This window comes from Gobius niger (assembly GCF_951799975.1).
Source record: "Gobius niger genome assembly, chromosome: 23".
Classification (NCBI taxonomy): domain Eukaryota; kingdom Metazoa; phylum Chordata; class Actinopteri; order Gobiiformes; family Gobiidae; genus Gobius; species Gobius niger.
This window is the reverse complement of record NC_136874.1, coordinates 5,976,931-6,001,614: the sequence shown is the minus strand read 5'-3', so window position 1 is coordinate 6,001,614 and position 24,684 is coordinate 5,976,931. Positions and strand designations below refer to the sequence as shown.

Here is a 24,684-nt window from a genome sequence, read left to right as displayed (position 1 = left end):
ACTTGTCACACATTTTCGTCACTTTTTCATCGCTTTTTTTCGTCACGTCTTTGTTGCTATTTTGACATTGTTTTTTCAAGAAGCTTTTAGATTTGGGTAAAGCCAAACTGGAGGAAATATGCTTTTACTTTGAAGGGCAGAGCGGAAACTCACAAGTAGCATTGACATAACGCAATACCGAAAGTAGTCTTTGTATGAAACTATCTGACATATGGTAGTCCATTAAGCAATCAGAGCAGAATCTAACACTGGGAATAATTTATTTGTTGTGCGAAAATTTCTAACCGTTTTGCTCGCGACCGTCCGGTGTCGATGTGGAGCTACGCGGTTACCAAGGGACGGGCCAAAGGAAAACTTTTAATGGAGTTTTAGCGACCTCTGTTGTAGTAATAAAGTAATACAAAAACACAGCTGTAAAATGCATTTCATTGTCAATTTACACGTTAAAATCTCTTTTCAAAATTCTAAATATCTTTGTTCTTTAATAAAGGGATGCTTATTTGGGGTTTTCAGGCATTGTCGAGCTAAAAAAAAAGAAGTCTCACGACTGCGGTAAATAAGAACGTCCTCCATACAGAACAAAATGCAGCTGGACGGCATATAAAAAACAAATATATTTACTTTGTATATGCTATCATTGATAATATGCATACATCTTATAAGGCTCGTACAGCTACCATATCTGAAATGTACTGCAAGTCTCGTCAGTACGCTAGTCACAGTTACACAGATATCATCAAATTCAAAAACAAAAAAAGGCATTAGTGATGAAGTGGACAAAGCACGTTCGATCTCATCTTTTGGTAATTCACAGGTTACAAGTAGAGAGCAGTACCTCATTCATAAACACATAATGAAGTTGCTATTGCTCTGTGCTCCAGTTGTACCATTTGATAAAAGGCTCTACGCATAAACCATACTTCATAAATGTATGGTGGAAGATATAATCAAATATTTACAGGGAAAGATTTGGCCTTTTTTTTTTTTACGTTCAGCCATTGTGAAGCAACCTCTTAGGTATTGAGGTCTGATTTCGTACTCTGTTTAGATTTGATTCTGTACAGAACATAGATTATTAAAATAATTGTATAGATAAGACTATATATACGCATCTACAATACAATATCGCTTTTCACAGTCTACAGATATTGCAAAGAAAAACACCACATTTCATATAGGCCTATGAAAAGCAGGCTACCACAACGCATGGCTATGTTTCACAGCTAAACGGTGATCCTAAAATGGTCAAAAGACGACAGAAACTAGTTCATTTCTATTGCAGCTTAATGAGGTGAAGTCCAGAAAGTAGCCAAACCAGACAAACCGCTATTAAAAAGAATAGTGATAGCACGAATCTTATTATTTACTGACTACTTTCTAGACGCTGTTTGTAAAGGGGTGCAATCATATTTTAGTGTTGACATTTTCTTCACGTGTCACTGCCTTTTTCACTTGAGGAAGTACAGGATTACATACAGGATACTTCACAGTCAAAACCTCCCTTGTCAGCAACATATAAAAGAATATAAAACTATAATAAAAAAACGAAAAGGCTCAGAGTTGGTTTGTAGTGTTTCAACAGCACAGTAGAGTTAGGCCTCGTATTCATTGCTTGCTTCGATTGTCTCTCGTTTGCCTTGTCCGAGATGATTTTGGTAAGGTTTTTTCTTTTTTTTAGGAGAAATCCCATATGGCATCAGTGGTTTCAGATGGGGTGGTTGGGGAATTGCAGGATGGGGCCGGAGGGCTGGATACGGGCGGGTCGTCCGGGCTCGTGAGGGGGACAGCGGGGTACACAAGGCTGAGGAATGTGTCCCTTGTGTGCCTTTTCACCTGTGGGAGGAGAATAATAACAATTCAAATCTGCTAGGAGAGATAATTGGAATAAATTGAGGATGACAAATAGCCCACCTGCTTAAAGAAGGGGTGGGTCAGGAGAGAGGTTGCAGAGGGTCTATGGAAGAGAAAACAAGTGTGCTTTGAGTAATAATTAGGGACAGACGCTCCAAAAACTAAGAATATTATTGTTGTGAAGGTTTTATTTTTGGCAATTTTCCTATTTAGTTTCACTTTGGTGGATTTTGATTGAGTAAAATATGCCCAAATGCATGAAAACAATGTGACAAAAGAACCTTATACAAATCCCAAACATTTCCATGTATGTATTTACCATATTTTCTGGACTATAAGTCGCACTTTTTTTTCACAGTTTGGATGGAGGTGCCACTTATACTCAGGTGCAACTTATATATCAAAACACATAATTTCACATGCTTGTTATTTTCACACTGACAGCCACTAGAGGGCGCCCCCAAAAAGAAAATTCTGCAGATTACAAGCTGCAAGTTGTAAAATATGCAGCGGAAAACGGTAATCGAGCAACCGAAAGAAGGTTTTGAGTGAGGGAGAAACTTTTGAGGGACTGGCAAAAAGCAGAGGTGACTCTTACTGTAATGAAAAAACAAAAAAACTAATCACGGGCCAGAGAAAGGAGTTTGTAAGTGGGTGCTTGAACAAAGCTGTACCTTCTTCATTATGCATTTCTTTGGCTGGTGCAACTTAAACTCCAGAGTGACTTATAGTCCAGAAAATACGGTATATGTGTAAAATGATGAATAATTAGGAATGGACAAATCAAAACTAAAGTGCATCCTTTGAATGGTCCAAACTCTTCCAAATTGCATCTAAAAGATGACAGATACCTTGAATAATCATTGAGTTCCTGAATATCTCAATTGAAATCAGAGTTTATTTTAAAAACACCCCCACAATTTGGAAAGGGGGCCATTGACGTATGACAGCTGAAATAGTGCGGTAGCAGTGACGTCTTAACCTGTGCTCAGGCTGCTGCTGGAGACACTGCTGGACCAGGTTGTGGAGAGTGGCGGAGTGGTTCTTCGGCCCGGGGCTCTGCGGTCTCTCTGTAGGCGGCGCTGTGGCACTGTGGGTCATGGAGCCCGTGGCCACGCTCTCCCCGATCCCCGAGTCCACCCCAGAGCGGGACACCTTCAGCCCCCCCAGCTCGCCCAGGGGGAAGGGGGCGACGTCCAGCAGACAGCAGTGAGAGCCGCGCAGCTTCTGAAGCAGCATCTGAGCAAAACAATGGGAAAGGAATATGCTTTACTGGACAAAATGTTAGCGCATTGAGTCTAAACATGTACTCGACCAATCAGAAACACTTAAAGGGGCATTATGCAACTTTTTATGTGAAAAAAGTTGATTCATGTGCGTATTTGACCTTGTAGTGACCCAGCAGCTGCATGAATGGTCAGCATGACGCCTTTATTTTCCATTACTGTGCTTTCTAGGAAGCTCCAGTACCATTTGTTAGGAAGATCAAGATCCAATACGCACAAAGATCTACTTTTTGCCTGCATAAAACTTGCATAATGCCCCTTTAAGTAAGAAGAGGAAGTTGGAATACCTGAGTTGGCGGCATGTCTTGAAAAGGCACCCGTCCACTGACCAGTTCACAAGCCACAATCCCCAAACTGTAGATGTCCGACTTCACTCCATAGCCATGCAGGTCCTAAAAGAGAAAAAGATATTTCATTAACAACTATAAAATCTTGACAGTAGCGTTGATTTGTGGTCGTATATCATGCCTGTCTAAGCAGCTCCGGGCTGAGCCAGGGCAGCAGGGAGGGGCTGTGGTGGGGCATATCGAACACAGCCCTCTGCCTCTTGCCTTCCCTCATCATACTGTAGGCGCTGTGCAACCCGGAGAGGTAAACATGGCCCTCCCCGGACAGCAGGATGTGACTGGCCTTTACCCCCCTGGAATAAACAGAGAAGGGCTTTCACATTACAAATTACAAATACAGCAGCACAAACTATCCCCATATTCTTGTTGTCACAGTATTTGCTCTGACCTGTGAACATAGCCCATCCGGTGGAGGTACTCCAATGCCTTAAGTACCCCAACCAGCAGATAGGCTATTAGTGACTCACTCATACCATCAGGGAAATAGGTTCGCAGTAAAGTGTCTGCAGAGCCTACGGAGTGGAAAAATGGATAGGGATTTTAATTCACTAATGCGTCTGAAAAGGCGCTATTGATTTCGATGTGAGGGAGGGAATGCGGTCTACCATAGGACATGAGTGGAGTGAGGACCCAAAGTTGACAGGACGAGCTGAAGACGAGGCGAGAGGTGAGCAGGTTCGGGTGGCGGAAGAGTCGGGACAGTAAGACTTCATTCTGACGGAGAAGGAAAATATAAATACAGCGCTACAGCTATTAGTTGTAATGTACCCTTATTAAATACATGTTTGTATTTAATAATAATAAAAGGGGCTAGATGCAAGTTGGCCATTTCATACTCACTACTGCCACCTCAGGTCATACATGTAACTGCACCTTCTATATAAAGCTCGTGCATGACGGCAATTCAGACCCGAAGTAACAACTTTTTGAGTGACAGTGCAGGACTTTAGAGGCAGCTGTGGTGAATTGGGCTCATTCTACACATTAGGATACTGAAAACACATAATTTTAACATTTTAAACCCTGTATAGTCCCTTTAACCTGCCAAATCCTAGCTTTAGCTTAATTAATTCAACTCGATTTGTCAATAGCATCACTAGTTCGGTGAGTAAGCTTTGAAATATGATGAGCGAACAGTACCATGAGTTGCAGCAGCTCCTCCTCAGTGCATTCGTCTAGGTTTGTCTGTTTCAGTGCCACCGACTGTCCCGTGGGGATGTGTCGCCCCATGTGCACCAGGCTCAAGTTGTTAAAGCCCCTCCCTGCAAAATATTCAATTAATATTCAGATGAGAATGAAGTGAAGCCCAAACACACACACACACACACACACACAAAAAAGGTCTCACCGAGCTCAGATAGGATTTGGTAGTGAGCCGGTTCGGGAGACAACCCCGTGACGTCATCGCCCCCTGCTGGCCCCTGGAGCGTGAATTCAGATCCGTCCGAGCTCTGTGCAACATATTTCCAAACATAACTCTTCCAAAAGTGTTGAGGATTAGTCTACTGGGGTAATAGTTAATGCTACCAAAGGAGACACCTTGGTTTGAAAGGAGAGCAAGGGGTAAAAGAAGTCGCTTTTGCTTTTTGAGTGACATAGGAAGCTACTTTATTGGAACTATAAAGTGGTATTTGAATCTATCATTGAGACGGTAAGAGTTACCTTTACCTTGTTCTTGTCTCATTGTACATTTCCTACTATTGGCACTCCCACTGTGTGTTCTTAAAAGCTGCTGTATCAAGAGAATTTCTCCATTCTGAGATCCAAAAAGTCTTATTGTATAACATAGTTGTACCTTTTCTATTGGAAATGTTGGTTAGCATTTAGACTTTGGCCTGAAGAACGCAAACCCTTTTAGCTTGATTAGCCTGAACTCAACTTTGGTAATCACACGGCGCCAGCTGCAAGTCGAGGTAACTGTACTGAAGTAGACTCATGCAAAGGGAGCATTTAACCAACGCCATACCCCTTTCCCGGCGGCTATGTTATTGGTTAAACAAGCTGTAGAGACATGAGAGGGGGCGGTTTGTGTACAATTGTTGATAATAACAGGCGTCAGGCATCATCAACACGTTACTGACCAGGAATTGGTGGCTGGAGTCTTCATAGGGCTCCTCTATGTCCATGGGTTGGACTTGAGCGTGGGAGATGCAGGAACAGTCCTGCAGTGGAAGGGGGAGGGAGGAGCACAGGTGGGTGAGACATGCCCAACAGGGAGTGAAGTGGGTGCGGTGTCTGGGGAGGGGGAAGTCTATGGGTAGGGATGTCATATTGCAGAAACAAATTAAAAATACTGGCATGCAGATTTATGACGGTCAAGTGATAAATCTAAACAACTCACATTGTTTAGTTTTATCACTTTTATCCCATATATATTTGTTCCTATTATGTCGGTCACAAATGATGAAAAATTAGTGCTGTTGGCATAGCAATAAACAGTTGAAAACTAAATAGTGATCAAAATGGTGTCTATAAAAGGACAAACCCACGAATACCCACATCTTATCAGCTTCTTTGAATCAAACTATTACCATTTTACTCTTTCAGTATGACGTAGAAGTGATTGTCAAATAAAAACTGCATTATTATTGAATGTAACTGTACATTTAATCCAATGGTTTTTTTTCAAAATTCAAAATATTTTTTTATTAGGGCTGCACAATATATCGCAAAAAATATCATATCGTGATATTCGGTGATGCAATAACCGCATCGCAAGAAGCCACAATACATCGCAACATCACTAGTCTTCATCTGACTGAGATCGACACATTTTTTTGAGAACTCATCCAAAAATAATCAATGCATTGAACTAATAAATGTGTGAAAGTTCAGTTTTAGTTGAACATTTCCTAATTTAGTTACATTTTACCCTTGTTTTGGTCCTGATTAGGGCTGAAAGATATATTGTTATCTTATCAATATCGAGATATCTGGCATAAATATCGAGATATGAAATTTTGTCCATATCGTTCAGCCCTGGTCTTGATGTAGTGATTTTTAAGTCTTGTTTTAACACAATTTGCTAAGAAAAAAAATTACTACTTACGATTTGTATTTAATTAGAATGGAACATATCGCAATAATATCATGATCGCAATATTGCACAGTCGCATCGTATATCGCAAGTTAACTAATATTGTTCAGCCCTATTTTTTATGGTTATATTGGGGCAGCTAGAATGAATTGCAAAATCATCCTGACATCCCTAGGTGTGAAGCAGGAAGCATGGATGAAGGGGAGGCAACAAGCAAGCACTCAAAGGGGTTGTTTTATCGAAAGGGTGTGGAGATTGTGAAGATGAGAGTGTGGACTGATGAGCGTGTCTCAAATGAGCTGCATACATAAATAGACTTCCATTAAGAGAGATCCACAGAGAGCGGTACAAGTGTGGTGTCAACGTGACTTACATGACGGACAAATCACCTTCACACATTCATTATCAGCTATTAGTATTGTCAAAACAGCTGGAGAACATTCGCCCACTGATTCGAAGGCTGTTGGTTCAATCCCAGCTCCCACTAGTGTCGTTGTGTCCTTGAGCAAGACACTTAACCTGCCTTGTTTCAATCCAGTGTGAGTGTACACTTGTGCGCATAAGTGTGTGAACGGTTCCTTAAAGGGATATTTCAGGATTTTTTACATAGGGCCTCATTTCCTAGTTATCCAGAGTGTTGGAGAGGGGTGCTAGGCTAGTGCTAGGCTAGTGCATGTCTATGGTAACTAGTAGCCTGCATTAAAAACCTCTTCTAAATCATGGGGTCGTCCTCCAAACGTTGCCATATCTGATTTGTAGAAAGCTCCTTTGTGAATTCCACGTGTAGTAATGCCGGTCGCAGGTAAACAAACTACAGTAGATCCGGTAACCTAGCAGATCACTCCGCCGCTGCGTAGCTTACAACCAGGAAGCTGATGCTACACAAATGTAAGTTATATTTCAAAAATTATTCCATCAACACAGACATTTATATGGGTAGTCTGGTGTTATAAGTGATTTGCCTGAGGTGCACTGTGCTAAGGTCAGACTGTTTTTAATGTAGGCTACTAGTTACCATAGACATGCACTAGCCTAGCACTAGCCTAGCACCACTAAACTCTTCAAATATAAGGACTGCATGAAATAAACAAAAAAATCTCCAGAAATCAACAACACTGAGGTCCTATGACAAAAATCCTGAAATACCCCTTTAATATAAAGTGCTTGAGTGTCTAAAAGGAGGTATAAAAGTGATATATGAATGTGAGAACAATTATGAATATTGTGCACTGCAACTGTATGTCATTTTCATTTTCATTGCAAATATATGGTACCAAAGAAAAGCCAACTAAATTTCAGTCTCCTGCCTCTCCCTTCTAGAGCCGAGTCTATACCTTCTGACACTAGCCTATACAATCCACTCCATGTGTAGCATTTAATCTGCACCGCACTTGCTACAGTAGGGTATACAGTGGCATAGTGGTTAGCCTTTGTCCCCGTCCACAAGAAGTTTTACATTTATTGTCTCGGCCAATTCCAGCAAACTTGCTCCTAATGAATGAACGCGAGAGAGAATGGTTATCTAACAAAAGGCTTAAGCTGGGCTAGGCTTCTGTCGCCTAACAAGTAAATGAAAGAAGACAAATGAATTAAGTCTGCTCTCCACAACGACAGGACGATCTAGACCTGACGGCAAAAGAAACCACCCGGCTGATCACAAGTGACAGCCGCTCCTGGCTCTGTCTTGTGCGGAACAATATCATATGTATGGTCAAAAGGGAGGGGAAATTCTTAATGCAGTTTTATTACAACAAACAAGGGTGAAAAAGAAGCCATCAAAATATCTTAAACTACCTTTGGGTGATGTTTTGGTCTGCCCAAAGTGATAACATGCAATAAAAGTATAATAAGTATCGATACAAATAATGCATATTCCCTTGGTCAGTGCTTCCCAACCAGGGGTACGGGGCCCCCCTGGGGGTACTCGAGGACCTAGCAGGGGGTACTTGGAACTATTTCAGATTGAAAAAAAGGGACAATTTAACATCATTTTTTATAGGAAAAGCTATATTTTTCAGTAAAATGTGTTGCTTTGGGAGAATTTTAGGTTTATTTTGACAACATTGTCCTTTTTCTTATAAATACCACTTTTAAATAATGACTTTCTAAATAAACTGCAACACCCTTGAGGTACACGGTTGACCACTGAAAGGCCCAAGGGGTACGAAAGACAAAAAACGTTGGGAACCAGAGGATGATTGGTAGGTAGTATTCACACTGCATCCCTGACAACTTGGAACGGTAAAACAATATAGTTTGTCCTAGGATGTAAATGTATTGAGCTGCACATTTGATATTGAGATCACAACCATCAATCATGGCAGCTTGTATTTTGAGTTCATGTAAGTTTGTGTTTTTAAGTTTTGTTTATGGCCCTAATAAATATTCATTCATTCAAAACAACCAACTAAAGATGCCATGCCTGAATAATTACCTAAAAACTTCCAGGACATAAAAGGTGGCAAACTAAAGATCGGAATATATATGTTAATCATCACAACGTAACAAAACGCAAACTGCATTTAAAGCAAAGGGGAAACACAAGTGATATTTCATAAATCTGCATTTGAGCCCTTTAAGCTGCAACGTGCACGGACTTCTGCATCAAAACAACAAGAAGCATGAATGAAACGACTGGCTGATTCCACAAGGTCGCGAGGCATTTCCAAAAACAGAAAACAAACACGCGGCGTGGCACGTTGTTATTCCTTACCAAGAAAGACATGGAGTCCTTTTGGCGACGATAACACTCCAAGCGCTGGCATTCATCCGAGGAGGAGAGTCTGCGGGAGACCAAGGAGAGGAGAGGCGCGATGGATCCGGCGGCACAGACAAAGAAAGAAAGAACACAGTGAAATATGATAGCTTTGAATAGATGCCCCCCCAGTAAACCGGAATTCAACCAGCAACTACAGTGATTCTACTCTACATCAAGCCATTCATCCACCTCTCATACCTGGGCGCATCAGCTGGCATGCAAGCGCGTACGTGGAGATCTTAAAAAAAAACAAAAAATACACACACACACTCACAGAAAGGGAATTGCTCTGCTCTGTTGTTACTGTGTGTCCCACAAAAAAAGCAGCAGCCAGTGGTTATGTAAAAGAGGCTTTGTCCATTTGCAGAGAAAACGTGTTACAAGCACTTTCTGTCCCAAGAGTCAAAGTCAATCCAGATGTAATTTCTTCATCACGACGCGTGGGGAAAGGCGCATTCCTGTCCTCTGCGCGTAATAATAAGTAAACCGTGGCACTTTTAAACACGCACAACCACGTAGTAACTAATCTATAACCTTAATCTCCCCCCCCCAAATCTCCCAATCTTGTTCTGAAAAACATCTGGCGCGTGGGGGGAAAAACAAACACGAAGCTGCCCTTACCTTTTGGAGATCAAAAAGTCAAATAGTCTCCAAGTGTTTTCATCCGCGTTTGACAGGTGAAGCTTCCATCGCCCTGTTAAGTGTGTAAAAACATAAAAAGACTGTAATGCCGAGTTTTAAACCCCGAACTTGACCGCATAGCACAGTTTCTTCTTGGGAGGACTTTTAATTTGACACCCGTCGCGCACTATAAGCGTAATCCTGTCTGGTCCGCTGCTGCTGCTGCTGCTGGCGCGTATTGATCGTGTCGCGGATGGCGCTACGAGCCCTCCCTGCCCCATTGTTTGAGGATATTGGACACGGTCAGATCATCGCCCCCATGTGCCCCTGAAGCTGCCCACTCTGGGGAACAAGCAGCGCAGAAGGTAAGGTAAATTCAGACCATGTTATACGCGTACTTTCCGTCGCGGCGGTGACAGGAAGTGGCCGTTGTATAAGCTAGGTTGGTGTTAGCGCGTGATGCTAACGATGCGTCAAGCTGTCATCCTCGCCTATCACTCTGAAAAATATGTGATATAAGATCAGTTCTTCTCCAGATCTCATTTTAAGATTATCTTGTGATCTGTGTGAAGATATAGCCTCGATGGGTATTTAGTCTGAAGCCGTGAGTCAGCTGACCAACACAAAAACACGCTCCTGTGATGTTTCTCTTCGAGTAAATAACATTGTGGATTTTACTACCAGACACAAAGCTGTGGATGCGAAATAACCACAAACATTTCAAAATAACTTTACATAAATTATCATGACTTTGGATTACAGTTTATTACATCATGTGAGCTGTTACGACGTTTGTGATTGTGTGCCTGTTTGATGGCAATTGTTGTGTGTGTGTATGGATTAAGTGCATACACACACAGTGTTGAGGGAGTGTGACGTCATATCGCTAAGCATTATGGGATTAGCAGCAATTGTAAACTAATGGTGATTTTAAAAGTTAAAATACTGGCGTTATTGTTCACATTAAAACACTTGGACACCACAGTGTGTTAGATGTATTTACCAGCAGTAACTCAGCAGCTAACGGAGTTGTTCCACAGAATTTTCTCCACTTTATACTGTTTTTAACTAATGTTAGTCAATGGAAATGTATGCTAACAGCTGCAAAGATGGCGGATCTCCATGGTAACTGTGGATTTTGTTGATGAAAATGTATAAATCGTTCGTATCATGCTTTTTCGATTATAATGCTTTGAATGTTCATATCTCGAACTCTATTTGCTTGTTCGATATTAATATCTTGAATATTCATATCTCGATATCAACACGATAACAATATATCGTTCAGCCCTACTCGAAATTAGGGCTGCACAATATATCGCAAAAAATATCGTAGCATGAGATTGGGTGATGCAGTATTTGAAAGAAGTCACAATATATCGCAACATCACTAAAACCTTTATCTGAATTTTAGTCATGTCTTGGTCCTGATGTAGTGTTTTTTATTTAAGTCTTTTGTCACGCTTAAAAACGAGTTACTTAAGATTTGTGTTTAATTAAAATGGAACACGTGTTGTTGAACTGGTTTAGTGAAATATTGCAGTAGTATTGTTATCGCGATATTACACAGCTGTTTACTTCAGTATCGTTCAGCCCTACTTTAAACAGTGAGGGGTCAGTCCAGACTCAGAGCCGTGACGTCTGACTCACAGTGATTCACATACCATGATTATCTGTGGCACTTTAACTATGAAAAACAGATGAAAATGTGTGAATGTTTCCAGGAAGTCCCAATAGAAAGGCCGTTATTGACTGTAACCTAAAAAGTACAATGAATCTTTCACCCAAACCAATTTTAAAATCAATTAATCTATGCTTGGTTCCCACAAGTCCCAAAACCAATTACTTTTATCATTTTACCATTACTTGTTGTAGGAAGCTTTACTGGTTGTGCGAGTGCCAGGTCTAAAAGCACCTGGATACTGATCACTGCAGACCTTGAATGTCTCACTGATGCAAAATAAAGTGTGTTGTTTTGCTCCCAGCCAGCCCCAATGGAGAAGTCCATTGTGCTCCCGTAAGAGCCCGTCAATATAGCTTTCCTAATAGTCTCTCAGTCTGCATTAAACTGCAGCTATGCCTGGATTGTGATGGCGCTTGGACATGGCGTGCATCACTGCCTATAATCCTCTATGTAGCCAACCGTTTCAGCTTGTTACGCAAGCATCAGTGGGATGTTTCTGCCCAAGGACTTTAACAGAGTAAGACATGCTCATTTCCATTCCAAATGTCCCCACACATGTTGGAGAGGGCATTGAAGCAGATAGAGCAAGATGCAGACAATTCAGACATTTGTTAACAATGCTCTTCTTCTTTTGATCTGATATAAATCAATCTGGGTTTTAAGTGCCCACTGTCCACATTCCTGCAAGATTATCCAGCAGTGTCCTTCCCTTTTAGACCGTAAAGAGTTTCCTTGAGGGATTTTTGACTGCAGACAGGATGTAGGAGGGGGCTATCTCTTCTTTCCCCCTTGCCCACCCCCTTAAATATTACAGTAGTCGTCCCATGAGAGAAAATGGAAAATGCTTTGTGCAAAAAGACGAAGCACTAGCTTGAGTTTCCCAAAGGTTAATGCTTTTTATTACAATCTTGCTTTGTTCTGACCTTTGGCAAAACGCTTCTCTGATATTGCCATTCAGAGTATATTAATCTTATCTATATTACACAATGTTTTTTTAATGTGTCTGCAGAGATGTGAGGGCGCCGAGTAACCCGTAAGATCAACGCCATGTGATATGCCAGCAGTATCCCATTCTCCAGTCCAGCAGTGATTGTAAGCGGTGGGTAGGGGGCGCTATCCCACTGGACTGGAGATGTTCGAGGCCAAACATCGAGCGGTGGAGAAGAAGGAGTCGAGCACAGAGACAGGTGGGTTGAAAAGAACAGCATCTACCTGCGTCTCCATTGGCTATAATGCATCAAATCTGTGTGAACTGAATCTTGCTTTGTTCGAGTTACATATTCCCCCAAAACTGCTGCGTCCCCACTGCATTCCTTTGTTCAGCTGTTTCCCCCGCTGGTATTGTTCTTCATTGTGTTCACGTTACTGTAGCTCTAAATAGTCCAGTGTATGTACAATGTCGGCCTGCCCTGAAGTGCATTAAGCCCGATGCCCGGGTCGAGTGCTATACTTAGCCCCATGTGTCCCAGTGAACCACATGTGTGCTCACGTGGAAGGGAAATGACTTCGGAGACATGACTACAGTATGCTGCTGTTGAATACACACAAACATACATGAAACATCCCTGCAACACAATAGAATCTGTTTATTTGTCAATTTAATGGCACTGCTTTATTACACGCCCTTTATAATCGGACCATGTTTCATTTATCGGTGATGTAACAGTCCAGTCTATAGTCCATTTATCACCATTGGCATAACATGGTTGCTTTTTATTATCCTGGTTTATTGTGGGCACTAACACTAAAACACTTTTTTTTTAGTTTATTTTTAACTTGGCTCTGTTCTCCCGCAGATGAGGGCCTGGGCAGCAGCAGCAAACACTTCGGCTCCGGGTCGCTGGGTTCTGGTTCTGGCGGGTCCGTTTACCTCTCCGACAGCCAGGACTGGGTGGTGTCTCCGAGCTGCTCCCCCGACGAGGGCCCGGCCCCCCACAGCGCCATCTCCCCCATGCTGGCAGAGGAGACCTTTCGCTATATGAGTAAGTGCAGTTTAAGTACTAAGAAACGCCAAGAAATGGACTAATCAAGAAGAGTAGAAGATGAAAGTGGCGGTGATTTAAAATTCAAAGGCTTTTTCCTGTTAGGACTGTGAATATGGCTTTCTCATTGCTCTGACAGATTTCACAAAAGCTTGTCATTTTTTGGAGCACAAACTTCTTAATAATCCTGCAGCATTATCCAGCTCTATTCATTTCCCATATCCCTGTCACTCTCATGTTAAAAGCTCCCAGAGACGACAGATGGCGTTTCTTTTGATGCACTCGACACGTGACAAATTCATTTATCCTTACCCTCAAAATGACTGGGATTTACTCTGGATATTATCTGGCAACCGGCTGCGTTGCCATGTCGTGTGCGCGCGTATCCCCTGTTTACCCGCCCTAGTTTGCGAGAAGGAGCGGAGGGAGAGAGAGAGGGGCTTGAGTGGACTTGGACTTGGGCTGAGGAAGTCACAGGACAGGCAGACTCAAAGGAGAAATGCCAAGATTCAACGTCCAGAATGAGGATGTTTGCGATCGTTTTGTTGTGGAAGGTGAGTCCGCAGTGATCGAGTTTGTGCTTGTGGATGATGTGACAGAAAGTCTATTTTTGCAAATGTGGATATAGCAAGGCTGCGGGGTCAATAAGAACGTGAGAGAGCTGGACGAAAGAGGAGGGGGCAAACTGTGCAGGAAATGGGTGCATGTGATTGTTTACATTCAGAGGTATGCAGTGTGTCCTCTGTCGGCCACTCATTGAAAAGCATAGAGATAAGAAGTTTGGCTTGTCGAGCATGGAAATGTTTATGGACTTTGAATAGTTAACCTCTTAACAAGCGTCTTAACTGAGTGCATTTTCACTAGTTCAGCTGTACCCAAATTCATAAGGTCACAGGTTATAGGCCAGTGTTGCGCCTCATCTGAAAGTCCTACAAAACACATCTTTCGTCACATTTTTGCCACATTTTCATTATTTTTTGTCACTTTTTTTGCGTTTTTCACTTTTTTGTTGCTTTTTTGCAGCATTTTTGTCTCTTTTCTGTCACACATTTTTGTCACTTTTTCGTCACGCATTTGAGTCACACTTGAGTCACTTTTGAGTCACTTTTTTCTCTTTTCTGTCACATTTTTGAGTCACTTTTTTCTCTTTTCTGTCACATTTTTGTCACTTTTCTGTTGGTCTCTGCATTTACATTTTTTTCACTTTTTCATCGCTTTTTTTTCACTCTTTTGTTGCATTTTCACCCTCATTTTCATCTCATTTTTGTCGCTATTTTGACATTTTTTTCATGAGGCTTTTAGATTTCAGTAAAGCCAAACTGGAGAAAATGTGCTCGGTTTTATTTTAGTTTTGGCAAGATTTTCTCCCTGGATTTGATTATTTTTTTAAACTTACACGCATATTTATCAGCAAAAAAAAAGGCATACAGTATGTTTTTTCTCCTGATGTGATGAAGAAGACTTGCACAGACTTTGCACTCCTGGCTCTGCAAGTGTCTGCTTTGAGACATTATCGCTGGATTTGTCAGCATCTGCCCTGGTAGTAGTTGAATTGCAATGAGTAAAAAATGACATTACCCAAGCACAGTGTAAGCTTTCTTCTGCAGCAAAGCTTTCAAATGAAATACTCTGATTCCTGAGCATAAAAGTGGAGGAGGAATAAACACCCTTGCCAATCTTGTTGCGCTGCTGTATTAAGAGGGACTGTAAAAATAGCGCTCGCTGCGTCTTTGCCCTCTATTTCTTCTTGAACTTGCACGTGCGCCGGGGTCGACTGTAGCCAGGCGTCAGATTGCCGGATCATGATGCGTTTGCTCCACTTCCTCGTCGCCGCACATGAGAGTAAAAATAGCCTTTGATAGCACACAAGGAAACATAAGATACCATTACATGTCGGGCCTAGCTTCATACTGTACTAGAGAAACTGTATGATAAGTCATTTAATCATTTGTTTGTAGTCATTATGTATTGCCAGGTGCAGATAAATGTACTGAGGATATAAATATAGGGTTTGTTGTTGGAGAGAAATGCCCCGGTTATATTCACAGGGCAAACAGGGCCTCTCGTTTCTAGACAGTGCACATGCAGCAGCTGTCTGACACTGTTTAGGCGCCTCCAGTACCTCCCCAAATGACCCTCTGCTATTTACAAGAGCTGCAGGAACCCCGCAGTGCTGAAGTCTGTCACTGCACATGTAATGAAAGCCACACAATTACAGTATAAAGGTCAAGGTCAAAAATCTGTTGCCATACGTCGTTGTCTTTTTTTAATTATGGCTAAATGTTATTAACTTGCACAATCGGAAGTGAACATGCATGATTGTTTTGACCATAGTACCATATTGTATTAACTATAATTGCAGAGGTATTGTGTGGTACTGGCCCCAATACATTATTTTTTTTTGGAAAATTGTACATTTAAAAAGAAATATAAAGGATATTTAAAGGAAAAGGCCACAGTTTTTCCATGCTGAGGTATGTTCTTACCTGAGCTGAGACGAGTTGATACGTACCTGTCTGGTCTTTGTGCCCGTGGAAGAGCTTGGTCGCTTCTAACTTCACCCCGTGTGGAGCTATAGGAATATACTGGGAGAAGCCAAATGCCAACAACATCTTAGTTGTGACTGAGGGCACACACAAGAACCAGACAGTTGCGTATAAACTTGTCTAAGCTCAGGTAAGAACATATCTCAGTATGGAAAAACGGTGGCCTGTTCCTTTTAAAGCCCCAGAGATTCTATTCTAGTGCTTCTGGTTTTCCTAAAATTATTTTCCTTTCAATGATGATTATACCAAGCTGTCTGTGTCTGACTTGGTTTAACAAGAAGCATGTTTCGCTATACAGGTGAAATGGGAGAACATTTCCTCTGTGATGGTATCCTTTCAAATGCCTCTCTTTTGGATATACGGGCAAACCGTTGTGTAAATCTATTTCTTTCCTTCTCTCGCATTTTTCAAAATTTCTCAACTCCTTTCCTTTTTCTTTTCTCCAGCTTATCTCGCTTTGGAGCCCAACTCTTGCTCCCCAGGCCTGACTAAAGGTATCCCTCCTCTTCTCTCCTACCGCTTTACCCCTTTCACTTTAGTAGATCTATGTTTAGTCAAAGTGGGTTTCTCTCCGTGTGTTGTGCCTGTAGATATTAATAGCCTTCATATTAAGAGCTTTGCAGTGACCTGGTTTAGGAAAAATAACATTGTTTTGTAGCAGAGTCAGAGAGTTTTGTCCAGACCACCAGCAAAGCTAAAGCAAACACAAATCAGCCATAATGTGAACAGTTTCTTCTCGAAGTTGATGAAACGTTTGCTGGTGGTCTCGGTATTTGTAAAAGTGTGTGTTTTTTTTCTTTGTGTTAAAGTTTTTGCATTCATTTTTGCATGACACAGTATGTACCTTTGCATGAAGGCGTGTCTCCCTGTGTTCAAATAGTGACTCATTTGTTTCCTTTGTGTTCAGTCCTCAGCGCTGACCGAGTGGAGCAGATGACCAAAACCTACAATGACATCGAAGTGGTCACTCACCTTCTGGCAGAGGTTTGTGACTTCACGCTTTAGTTCTTTTAGTTGTTAGAGTCAAAATGTCAACTTCCTGTGTTATCTATGTCAAGTTCCTATATTGCAAGCAAAACAAGGTAGAAATGACGGATGGATGATTAGTTTACATGACTGTCCCAAACTGAAAGCTCTTATAAATATATTCTGCCTTTACTAGTGTGTGAACTAGCTTTACAGATAGCGAACAGTCTCCAATAAAGGACCAGGAAGCGTCTTGCTGTTTTAGTGTTAAACTGTAACATACAGAAGCACAAAGAATGCATATAAAAATCGTTTTTGGGCAAATATACAATGCAAATGTAAAATAAGTAGCCTAGAATGAACTAAACCCTCAAGAAAACGATTGCATTAGCGAGCGATTAGCACAATGCTAATTTACATGGAAAAAGCCATAGGGATACTAACGGTATTAGCGCCTAATATATTCTTACAAATTGCAAATTGGAAACATGCTAAAATGACTAAATTTTTGTAGGGCCAAGGAGCAGGACTGAACTACGGTAGCACTAAGTGGACAAAATACGAGAAACCCAAAACACAAATTACAATTTCCACAAGGGGGCAGTACACAATCCTATCGAGGATTTATACGTTAGAAGTTTTGTAAATCTAGAATTATGACTTTTCTTCGTGTAACAGAATATTATAAATGTTACAGATAAAATAAAAACTTTGTTTAATATTGTTTGTGCAGAGGGACAGAGATTTGGAGTTGGCGGCTCGGATCGGTCAGTCTCTTCTACAGAGGAACCATCTTCTGCAAGAACGCAATGAGGCCGTAGAGGAGCAGCTCGCACAAGCTCTGGACCAGGTAACAACCACATTTTCTGGGATGGGATATTAATTATCTTCTACCCTAAGAACAAATCCAGATGATTTCTTTTAAACATTTTGCTGGGAGGCATTGCGAGAATATACAGTGGGGAAAAGAAGTATTTGGTCAGTTCCCCATAGACTTTCTATTGGATTTTGGCCAAATACTTTTCCCCTTTGTACATCTATTCTGTCCAAAATATACACCTATTCTTTCTGTCAATGAAAAAGTATGACAATAACTTCATATTTTACTGACTGTTGTCTATCCACCCAGGTCCACCAGCTGCAACATGAGCTGGGGAAGAAGGACGAGTTGTTGCGTATGGTGGCGAACGCGTCCGAGGAGAGCGAGACCGACTCCAGCGTCTCCACTCCGCTACGGCAGAACCAGCCTCTGGGGGCGATCTCCACGGCGACGGCGGCTCTCAGCCAACTGGAACATCTGCAGAACAAACTCCAGGATCTGGAGGAGGAGAACCTGGCTTTGAGATCTGAGGTAAAGGCACAAGCCCTGGTTTTAGACTTGGTCGGCTCCTGATTCATGATAAAGTTGAGATTTGATCATGATATGACTAAAATAATAGAACAAAATGTCGGATCTTTTCCTCAGGCATGTCAGCTGAAGAGGGATACCGTAAGCTACGAGGAGAAGGAACAACAGCTGGTCATCGACTGCGTGAAAGAGCTCCGTAAGTTACAACTCGACTCCTTTACTACACATTTATATATATATCCTGTAAGGGTGTATTTTATTGGATTTTGTAATTGTCTTTTAGGAGAGTCCAACACACAGATGGTGACTCTGACAGAGGAACTGTCCAAAAAGAACGAAGAGCTTGTAAGACACCAAGAAGAAATCGCCCAACTCCTGTCTCAAATCGTAGAGCTGCAACACCGAGTCAAAGAGGTGAGGAGACACTGAAGCGTTCATTATCACCTCCTTCCAATACACTCCAGTACACTTTGTACTATTACAATTTCCCAATTGCTTTTCTCCCAAGCTTGCTTTAGAGAAGGAGGAGCTGAGGATCCACCTTCAGGCCTCCAAAGACGCCCAAAGACAGCTGACTGCGGAGGTGAGGCTAACTCAAACTGCTTGTACATCCCTTATCCAAAGCAGTCCGTGACTTGTTCGTCTTCCCTGCAGCTCAATGAAGTGACAGAGAGGAATGCGGAGTGTGCGGAGATGCTTCACGAGTCGCTGGAGGAAATCAAAGAGCTCCGGAACAAAAACACACCGTTCTGTGGGATGAGACGGCACATGTCCTACGGCCTGTACCCCATGGTGAGAGAGAGGAGGCAACATTTAACACAGTCGGAGATAGTTTTCTGTGACTTTATCTTCAAATATTCATGTATGTCTTTAGGACTCGTTGGCAGCAGAAATCGAAGGCACCATGAGAAGAGAGCTCAGTATAGATGAAGAAACTGCTTTCGAGGACCAAAGGTAAAAAAGATTTAAAGCAGAACTAAGTAATTCATGCCCCCTGGGGTCGTAGCCTGTTGCGTTTTTTTACTTATTAATTGTCCGTGAGAGTAAATACTACGCTGACAGAAAAGACAAAGGGAGAGAGGGATATTCTACATCCAATTACACAAGGGGGATATTTTTTTTCACTCAAACTTGGCTGTAAATACTGTTTAAGTGGCGCTAGCCCGCAGTTAGGTTTACCCGTTAGCTTTTAGCTTCTTCTTTGTGATTCCATTAGTGTGTATTGCCCCTCGGTTCAGGTGGGGGTTAAGAGGTTAAAAGTCAAATAAAAATGATCAGGAATGTATTTGTAAGATTTTTTTAGATTATCATTTATAATCCACATGGAGAAATCTGTCTTGGACCTTCCAGGGCAGTCACAAAATCAGACATTAAAACATTCCCATCACGTGAAACCGTCCACACACAGAGAGTTCATGTAGACCTCCGACTAAATCAATTTGAATAATAAGACACGCATGCCGGGCATCTTCCTTGCATCGGGAATAAATGTGTCTCTGATGTTTCCAGAGTTTCCCAGAAGCGAGTTTTCCAGACCGTTCGCTCCTTAAACGCAGCAGCATCAAACCGAGCCCCTTCAGCCGTTCCTCCCATCCCCGGGTCCGGATGCAGCTCTCTGGTGATGACGTCGCAGCCTTTCCCCTCCAATCAGGGGTACGTGCTCTCATGCCATTGGGAAAAGAAAAAAAAAACAAGCAACCAAGATTTTAATACCCTTTTTTGTAGAGATGAGGTGAAGATCGGGCAGCCTGGTTGTCCCGGTGGGAACGATCTGACCAAAGCGCTGCACAGGCTGTCCTTGAGGAGGCAGAACTTCCTGTGCGAGAGGCAGTTCTTTCAGGCCGAGCGGGATAAGAAGCTCCAGGCGCTGACAGCAGAGGGCGACGGAGAGGCGAGCGGCTGCGGTTCACCGATGGGCAGCGTCATGTCGTCGTACTCAAACCTCTCTGAGCTCTCCTTCGGGTCCAGCGTGTTCAAGACCTTCCTCCCTGAGAAACTGCAGATTGTCAAGCCCATGGAAGGTACGGCCTGTCGCTGCTGTTCCTCCTCTATATTTCTTTATTGATTTGTTATACTTACCCTGAGATGGGACTTTTTAAAGGAATTGCACTTCTTCAACATTTGGCCACTCTTTCCACTGTCGCTTGTTGTGTCAAAATACGGCACTACTATGACACAAAACAGACAAAAAGAATGACTCAAAACCCCCAAAAAGAGCCCCAAATTTACCAAACCAATTCAGATATTACTACATTTACTAAAGAAGTAGTTTTCTATATCAATCTTTTTGTTTCTATTGTTATTTCTATTGCATAAATCTGCATTTTGGAATACATTTTATATTTTCAATTCAATTCAATTTGCAGGCCATAGCATAGTAAGTGAATAAGTGAATGAGGAATAGTCCAAGATTCATCCTGATCATTGTGCACCACGAATCTGAAACTACAGGAAACGACTGGTTCAAGTTATTGCTGCCAAAGGAGGGTCAATCAGCATTGAATCTGGGCTGTATTTCTCGCCGTCCTTCACAGGACAATAAAGATATGATAACATGTAAATGTTTGGGTGGTATTAGTTTAAGCAGACACTGTTTACTCATTCTTGTGATTTTTAATAATGATCAGACCACATTTTATGTCCACATTTATAATTTAGGCAGAAATGTGTTTACCCCCTTTTCCCTTCCACTGCATGCACCCTGAAAATTTCATTCATTTTGAGCAGCACATTGAGGACTTAAAGCTTGCCAAAATGAAATGATTTTTGACCTTTTTAATCATTTCACAAACCTACAAAAGATTCCAAATTGAAACTTGGCACACTCAAACAAATCAGGCCAAGTTTGAAGCACATCCGAGTTGGCCAAGTTACCCTTATCCTGTGTCTGTTCTTTATTACAATGAAACAAATGTAAAAAATACTTGCTGGAAACATGGTCATAAGTAATAGAAATGTTTCAAGCGGACTTCTAGCTCATGCCTTTAATTGTAACAGTAACATGTCTGTTTGTAGGAATCTCAAATGCTTCCTTGTTGTTTCTCAGGCTCACTGACGCTCCACCACTGGCAGCAGCTCGCACAGCCCCACCTGGCGTCCATCTTGGATCCCCATCCCGGCGTGGTCACCAAGGGTTTCCGCCCTCTGGCCCAGGACACGGTGCACCAGCTCTCCGACATGGAGGAGGACGGCGCGGAGAGAAGCTCGAGCGCTTTGGAGAAAGGAGCCACCGAGCAGGGCAAAGAGGAAGAGGAGGACGATGAAGGGATAACGTTTAAAGTCAGATGCACGTCCACGCCCGATGAGAGGAGAGAGAGGAAGCTGCACGTGTCGCCTGTTCCTGTCTCGCCGCTGTCTGCAAACCTGCCGCCAACACCAAAAGCTATAACGACGACCACGGCGTCGCACGTCCAAGCAGAGAACCAATCGGCTCAAAGCATTCCAGGAAGTTCGACAGGAGCAGTCAGCCAATCGAACGACAAGACGACGATAACGACGGTAACAACAGTCACAACGTCCTCTGGTAAGCTATCATTGTTCATTCATAAAGTTTTTGCTTATTTATATAGTAAAAGTTTTGATAAATGTCTTTTCTCCTCAGTGCAAAACCCTGGAAAGTGTCAGAGCTCCACTTTCTCCACCTACACCTTCACCACCTGTCGCATCCTGCACCCGAGTGACGTCACACAAGTCACTGCGAGGTAAGACGGATTCAAATAACGCCGTATTCAGACCTGGCTTAGACCTGCGTTTGCTCTTGTGGAGTTTTAGATTTTGTTTTGATTTGTAAGAATTTGTAAGAACCATTTGAGTGGTTTAAAAGGAAAGAAATCACTGCCTACACTGCGCTATCTTCACAATGGTTTCCAGTGCTCTTATCCTTTAACCTCTTAACTCCCACCTGAACCAAACACATTATCTCCAGTTTGGCTTTACCCAAATCTAAAAGCTTAAAAAAAAAGGCAGAAAAATAGGACGAAACACAATAAAAAAAACGTTATTGAAGTGTATCAAAAAAGCAATGAAAAATTAAAAAAAGTGACAAAAACGTGGCGAAAACACGACAAAAAGACATTAAAAAAAGAGACGAAAACATGGGGAAAATTCTATGAAAAAAAGCAACAAAAACATGACAAAAAAAAAAGGAAAGCATGAACAAAGCACTTTTATTTATTTATTTGTTTATTTGTTAATTTCATGTCATGCTGTTACACAATTTTTTTTTCATCCATACATGAATAAAAAGGAACAAAGGGTAGATTAATGTAAACATGACAAAAACATGACTGCAATCAGACAAAAAAGTTGGGATCAGTTTTTTGTTTACACTGTTGCTCTCCGGTCAAGAAGTGAAGATGCTTGTAGATTTGGGTAAAGCCAAACTGGAGTAAATAGACGGGGGGTTAGAGTTTAAAGGAGAAAAAGCTCACAGAATGATATCATCTGATTGGTCGAAGTTGCCCTATGACGTCATTGTGTCTTGTCCTGTCAGACTGGGCTAAAGAGCTTTTCCATTGCAACACAAACACAGCAATAATCAGCTAATTACAAAGGTATCGCCATCAAATCCATTTAGACATTTTACTCACAGTTTTTCATTAAAGTGTATCTTTATCTGTATCTTTATCTGCAGTGAGTACAACCTGTTTTAGTTCCAGGATACTTTTTTGTTTAACTAAAGCATTTTGAAAGCTGTATCTGCTCCTTCTAATATCTTTCTAATCCTTCTCATCTTTCGTCTTCCAGTTCCCAGTCGTCTCTGGTCCACACCCCCAGCTCGATGCGGACCGGCCCCAGCACTCCAGTGACCCCCTGTCGCCTCAGTTTGGGCGACTGCTTCCCCCCTCGCCGCCCCGTCGCCGCCCCTACCGGCAGCTTGGCTAAACTCGTCCTGGAGCGGGGTATTTCTGCCCAAGTCTCCACGGAAACCCCCCCAGCATCCCCTAAACCCAAAACCCGCCCCCCGCTGCTCCGCTTGTTCCCAGTCACGCCTCCGAACTCCCCGTCCCAATCGCCGGCGCCCTCTCCCTTACCAACCGAGCGATCGGCGGATCACTTCTTAGCCTCTCGTCCGGCTGAGTTGTTCCTCCAAGACGTGTATGGTTTGAATTTGGGGCGTGCGCCGCATCCCAACCTCCCCAGCCCCTCCCAAGACGCCCCCGCTCAGTTACCCGCCCCGCCCAAACCGGACCGAGGGGGGATCGTCGAGCGCCTGAGACGACTCGGGTTCTCGAGAGTGCTGCAGAGCGAGTCGTCGGCGCCGAGGCCAGACTCGACTTTTGTGTCCGCGGGAGGAGGGAGCTTACTGGACGGGCTGAGGCGCAACCAGAGCCTGCCCGCGCTCATCGGGGCGAAGCCGGGAAAGCCGCCGACGAGCCACCACCACCATCCGCCCGCGCACCCGACCACCCTCGCCATCCCGCCGCCGCCGTGGGGCAACTTGAAGGAGAAAAGGCGGCACCTGGCCTCCCGCGCCCCGAATACCAAATCCTAAAATCTTCACCCTGCCATAGGAGAAATTAAAGCTGATCCAGTCCCCGTTTTTACGACCTGATTTCAAAGCACAATTGAATTACATGTTTTTTAAGTGGTGAAACCGCGATGTCCATATGTAGATATTTGCTAATTTTATGGCCTTAGCTCGCCCTTTGTAGGTAGTTTTTAAATTGACATGTTTGTTAGATATGGTTTGGTAATGTAGTCAAAGCTGAGAGAGGGAGATGATGATGATGATGAAGGTTTGAGGAAGTTGAAGAGAGCAGGTCTGTCACGATAACAAATTTGAAGTTCAGGAAAGTATCGCAATGTTGACTCTAACGATTAGGGCTGGGTACCGGTAAACAATACCAGTCTGATATTGAAAGAAAAAGTTTAAGTACTACTGGTATTGAAAAAATACAAATATCGAAAGCAGGAGCCGAAAAATAAAATCTTTATATTCCTGTTTTGATGCTGTTGGTCAGCAAAATGTAAAAGAAATAAGCAAAAAAGTGAAGAAGAAAAAAAAGTGAAGAAATCTAAGGAAAAAAAAGTTTAAAAAAAATGTTGAAAAAGAAAAAAAAAAATAGAAAAAGTTAAAAAAAAATTATATGGAAAAATTCACAAAAACAAGTGGAAAATTGGGGGGAAAATATGGCAAAAATTTGGATTTTTTTTTTTTTTTTAAATATGGGTAATTTGGAAGGGAAACGTGACACAACTGGTTAAAATAAATTAAAAAAAACTTTTCTAGCAAAGGAAGTTTGTTGGTTGTTTCAC

General features: G+C 42.3%; 2 protein-coding genes across 8 annotated transcripts; one reads left to right on the top strand and one right to left on the bottom strand.

The window, feature by feature from the left end:
* Positions 1 to 1,284: 1,284 nt before the first annotated feature.
* On the bottom strand, positions 1,285 to 10,047 carry stradb (STE20 related adaptor beta). 4 transcript variants are annotated; one of them, XM_079582053.1, is made up of 12 exons: positions 9,901 to 10,046; positions 9,235 to 9,304; positions 5,566 to 5,646; positions 4,833 to 4,935; positions 4,625 to 4,746; positions 4,090 to 4,198; positions 3,873 to 3,996; positions 3,606 to 3,777; positions 3,425 to 3,529; positions 2,834 to 3,090; positions 1,912 to 1,954; positions 1,285 to 1,833 (listed from the first exon to the last, which is right to left on the bottom strand). In XM_079582053.1, exons 2-12 carry the CDS (start codon positions 9,244 to 9,246, stop codon positions 1,675 to 1,677), a joined length of 1,287 nt encoding a protein of 428 aa, XP_079438179.1. In that variant the 5' UTR covers positions 9,247 to 9,304; positions 9,901 to 10,046; the 3' UTR covers positions 1,285 to 1,674. The 4 variants fall into 4 exon arrangements, with proteins under 4 accessions (XP_079438179.1, XP_079438178.1, XP_079438181.1 ...); XM_079582052.1 differs by lacking the exon at positions 9,901 to 10,046 and adding an exon at positions 9,478 to 9,536; XM_079582055.1 differs by lacking the exon at positions 5,566 to 5,646 and having other exon boundaries at positions 9,901 to 10,047.
* A 68-nt stretch (positions 10,048 to 10,115) lies between these two features.
* On the top strand, positions 10,116 to 24,233 carry trak2 (trafficking protein, kinesin binding 2). 4 transcript variants are annotated; one of them, XM_079581990.1, is made up of 17 exons: positions 10,117 to 10,265; positions 12,594 to 12,771; positions 13,381 to 13,566; positions 16,559 to 16,606; positions 17,020 to 17,096; positions 17,812 to 17,928; positions 18,208 to 18,429; positions 18,544 to 18,622; positions 18,710 to 18,840; positions 18,935 to 19,009; positions 19,081 to 19,218; positions 19,301 to 19,380; positions 19,936 to 20,079; positions 20,152 to 20,447; positions 21,473 to 21,949; positions 22,028 to 22,127; positions 23,173 to 24,233. In XM_079581990.1, the coding sequence occupies exons 2-17, from the start codon at positions 12,717 to 12,719 to the stop codon at positions 23,918 to 23,920; spliced, it is 2,973 nt and encodes a 990-aa protein (XP_079438116.1). In that variant the 5' UTR covers positions 10,117 to 10,265; positions 12,594 to 12,716; the 3' UTR covers positions 23,921 to 24,233. The 4 variants fall into 4 exon arrangements, with proteins under 4 accessions (XP_079438113.1, XP_079438115.1, XP_079438116.1 ...); XM_079581987.1 differs by having other exon boundaries at positions 10,116 to 10,265; positions 19,936 to 20,447; XM_079581988.1 differs by having other exon boundaries at positions 10,144 to 10,270; positions 19,936 to 20,447.
* Positions 24,234 to 24,684: the final 451 nt, after the last annotated feature.

What these genes read in the sequence shown, in the direction of transcription:
- trak2 (XM_079581987.1), top strand. Translation starts at nt 12,717, where the DNA reads ATGTTCGAGGCCAAACATCGAGCGGTGGAGAAGAAGGAGTCGAGCACA. An exon ending in TCACTCACCTTCTGGCAGAG is followed by an intron (nt 17,097 to 17,811) that starts GTTTGTGACTTC and finishes TTGTTTGTGCAG; the next exon opens with AGGGACAGAGATTTGGAGTT. An exon ending in ACTGCTTTCGAGGACCAAAG is followed by an intron (nt 19,381 to 19,935) that starts GTAAAAAAGATT and finishes TGATGTTTCCAG; the next exon opens with AGTTTCCCAGAAGCGAGTTT.
- stradb (XM_079582052.1), bottom strand. Translation starts at nt 9,497, where the DNA reads ATGCCAGCTGATGCGCCCAG. An exon ending in ACTCCAGCCACCAATTCCTG is followed by an intron (nt 4,936 to 5,565) that starts GTCAGTAACGTG and finishes TATGTTGCACAG; the next exon opens with AGCTCGGACGGATCTGAATT. An exon ending in AAGACATGCCGCCAACTCAG is followed by an intron (nt 3,091 to 3,424) that starts GTATTCCAACTT and finishes TGTTTTGCTCAG; the next exon opens with ATGCTGCTTCAGAAGCTGCG.